The 3481-nt window shown below is 36.8% G+C and overlaps 1 protein-coding gene across 1 annotated transcript in view; it reads left to right on the plus strand.

The window, feature by feature from the left end:
- LOC104723901 (serine/threonine-protein kinase MHK) overlaps positions 1-3470 on the plus strand; it is a 4451-nt gene extending 981 nt beyond the window's left edge. The window contains exons 2-18 of the mRNA XM_010442340.2: positions 219-525; positions 629-707; positions 782-850; positions 935-1024; positions 1123-1261; positions 1355-1457; positions 1565-1617; positions 1757-1823; positions 2037-2145; positions 2233-2298; positions 2399-2467; positions 2564-2621; positions 2711-2815; positions 2903-2937; positions 3025-3070; positions 3161-3239; positions 3329-3470. Coding sequence (XP_010440642.1) covers positions 518-525; positions 629-707; positions 782-850; positions 935-1024; positions 1123-1261; positions 1355-1457; positions 1565-1617; positions 1757-1823; positions 2037-2145; positions 2233-2298; positions 2399-2467; positions 2564-2621; positions 2711-2815; positions 2903-2937; positions 3025-3070; positions 3161-3239; positions 3329-3470 — 1317 coding nt within the window. The 5' untranslated portion in view covers positions 219-517. The remainder of the gene's footprint in view (positions 1-218; positions 526-628; positions 708-781; positions 851-934; positions 1025-1122; positions 1262-1354; positions 1458-1564; positions 1618-1756; positions 1824-2036; positions 2146-2232; positions 2299-2398; positions 2468-2563; positions 2622-2710; positions 2816-2902; positions 2938-3024; positions 3071-3160; positions 3240-3328) is intronic.

Below are 3481 nucleotides of genomic sequence, written 5' to 3' on the forward strand. Positions count from 1 at the left end.
TTTTTTTTTTTTTTTTTTATAACTCTGCAAATTCTTCTGATTATTCCTTTCTCTGCGCTAATTCTTCTGATTGTTCTTCTCGAGATTGACTCAAAATTAATAAAGTTTGAGACTTCATAACAGTAGAATCTAGCTATATGGCTTTTAGAGTTCCTTAATTCATATAACCGATCTAGATTAAATCATTGTTATTAAAATGAAAGATTTTTTTTTGGCAGATAACTTTGTAGTTGGAGATTTGTTGTGGATGAAGCTTGTTGATTGCAGCTTGTAGAAGCTGCTCCTCCTTGAACAATGTTGATAACTTTTCAGATTACTATAACTAATCAGTGTTATGATGAGAAGCTGGTTCTTGTTTACAATCTATGTTTCATGCTACAGCCAAGAAGTAAACCGTTTATGCAATCTTGTGACGGTTCTTGTGTTCAAAGAGTAGATACTACTTACTGGAAGTTCTCAGAGCTTAATTGACGATTTGTTTTTTAACCTTGTCTCGTATCGCCCTATTAACGGAATAATGGAAAGGTTTGTTCTTTCTCTTTGTTGTTGCATATATATATATATATTGGACTTGCGCAGTTGGGACTTGGGAGAAAGTGATGAGCTTTGTGGTTTTGCTTCTGTGTAGGTATAAGATTTTAGAAGAGCTTGGTGATGGTACTTGTGGTAGTGTATATAAAGCCGTAAATTTGGAAACCTATGAAGTTGTAAGTTGTTGAATATAAATGTTTTTTCACTCATGTAATGTATGTGTTGGCTTATTCGACATATGTTTCCTCAGGTTGCTGTTAAGAAGATGAAGAGAAAATTTTATTACTGGGAAGAGTGTGTGAATCTGCGAGAAGTAAAGGTGATTATTGAATCCTCTGAGGCTAATGCAGACAGTATATATGGTCTAGTTCAAGGATGATGATACATAGTTTTACTTTTGCAGGCTCTTCGTAAGCTAAATCATCCTCATATCATAAAGTTGAAGGAGATTGTGAGGGAACATAATGAGCTGTTTTTCATCTTCGAGTGCATGGTAAAGGCGATCTTCGCTTTCTTTTCCTCTCTAGGATACTATACTCTCTTATACTAGAGAATATATTCTCATTGATCTTGGATAAATGATTTGAGTAGGACCACAATCTGTACCATATAATGAAAGAAAGGGAACGAAACTTTTCCGAGGGAGAAATAAGAAGTTTTATGTCTCAGATGCTGCAAGGGCTTGCACACATGCATAAAAACGGGTATTTCCATCGTGATCTAAAACCCGGTATGTCTTTTGGTACTTTATATTATACTAAATGAAATGGTTTTCTCTCTTTGAGTACATCTTAAAAATTGAAGTGTTGTTCTGTTTCTCAAGAGAATTTGCTGGTGACCAACAATATCCTGAAAATTGCTGACTTTGGGTTGGCTAGAGAAGTTGCATCTATGCCTCCTTACACTGAATATGTGTCCACACGTTGGTAAACGATTTCTCTTTGATATTGTCTTTGCATTTGTGCATAAATGTATGTAGTTTAAGGTGATATAGCTAGACTAATAATTTGTAAATTGGCTCTGATTGCAACAGGTATCGAGCTCCAGAAGTTTTGCTACAGTCTTCATCGTACACTCCTGCAGTTGGTACGTTTGCAAAAACTTTTCGTACTTAATCACATCTCAGTTGTATCATATTAAAAGCTGAACCATGGCTAATAGTTCAAAACTTTTCTTTCTTTCTTTTTTGTCTTCCATTGTATATTAACATTTTTAAAAACTGCAGACATGTGGGCAGTGGGGGCAATATTAGCTGAGCTTTACGCTTTATCCCCGTTATTTCCTGGTGAAAGGTGAATTTTTTTCCCTTTGACCAAACTTAATCTCTGCGTAGTTTTCTTTCGTCCATAATTTGTTTATTGCTGCCTAATGTTCTAACCTGAAGTGATTCTATCAGAACAAGAATTAAAATTGTCCATTTTTGCTTGTATTGTCAAATCTGTGTATACACACTTGAAGATAGACCATTAAGTGAAAACTGATATAAATGATTTGCTTATGAGCAGTGAGATAGATCAATTATACAAGATCTGCTGTGTTCTTGGCAAGCCGGACTGGACCACGTTCCCTGAAGCGAAAAGCATATCTCGAATTATGAGTATTAGTCACACAGAAGTAAGAGTTCTTAATGAAAAGATAAGTTGCTTAATATAATTATTTGTACGTAAATATTCACTTTGGTCTTTGAATATCTTGTGACAGTTTCCGCAGACACGTATTGCTGATCTACTCCCCAATGCTGCTCCTGAAGCTATTGATTTGATCAATGTGAGTTCTTGTTGTGTTCACTCTTTCTTACCACTCTTCAGAAAGTTATTATCTTTCGTAATCTTGATTTCGTCTATCGTATCTCTTTGTGAATCAACAGCGACTTTGTTCATGGGATCCATTGAAAAGACCAACTGCTGATCAGGCACTAAATCATCCGTTTTTCAGTGTAATTTGAATATTCCCTTGCTTCTTTTGATTCTATCTCACACACTGCCCTCCTCTCAGTACAATTGAAAATGTAATGATCTATTGTTCTGAACAGATGGCTACACAGGCTTCATATCCTCTTCATGACCTTGAGCTGAGGCTTAATAACATGGGTGAGGCTTTTTTCTTCGTTTGTGCTTCATTTGTGCTGCTTTCATGACCATAAGAATAATTTCAATTAAATTTTGTCGTATTCTTGCAGCGGCCATGCCTAATCTTGAGCTAAATCTCTGGGACTTTAACACTGAACCTGAAGAGTGTTTCCTTGGCTTGACACTGGCTGTAAAACCAAGTGCTCCCAAAGTGGGTTAGTATCATTCCTTCGTGTACACAGTGGGTTATAATATTTGACACAAATCGACGTTGAGCAAGGGTTCAAATCTTTGTTTTGCAGAAATGGTCCGCAGTGTATCTCAGGACATGAGCGAAGTAAGCTTAGACGCCAATGAACATCTCTTAAATAGCATTGTTAAACCTCTTATTGAATCTAACTGAATAAGTGGTTTACATATGCAGAATTTTCTCTTTTGCCCTGGTGTCAATAATGATCGGGAACCATCAGGTAATGAAACTTGAGCATATGATCAGATTTTTTGGTTATTCTTCTCTGAGAAAGGTTGTTGTTGAATCTCTCAGTTTTGAACATTTGCAGTTTTCTGGTCTCTGCTCTCTCCTGATAATAATGGCCTCCACGCGCCCATTGAATCATCTCCTTTATCTCTGTCGTTCAGGTCAGATTTACTTGTCTAAGTTGTCACTACGGTTCCATTGTATGTAACAAAAAAACAAAAGGCCTAATCAGTTTGGTTGTTGTGAGCAGTCCAATGCAGCAACACACAACAGTGGGGGGACCTCCACAGTCAACGACAGGGTTCACAATGACATCATCAATGCAACCGAATATGTTGGACCGCCCGTGGATGGCTGTGTCTGCGCCGTTTCAACAAAGTCATTACCTCTGAATCTAATTAAT

This window comes from Camelina sativa, chromosome 11 (assembly GCF_000633955.1).
Source record: "Camelina sativa cultivar DH55 chromosome 11, Cs, whole genome shotgun sequence".
Classification (NCBI taxonomy): Eukaryota; Viridiplantae; Streptophyta; class Magnoliopsida; order Brassicales; family Brassicaceae; genus Camelina; species Camelina sativa.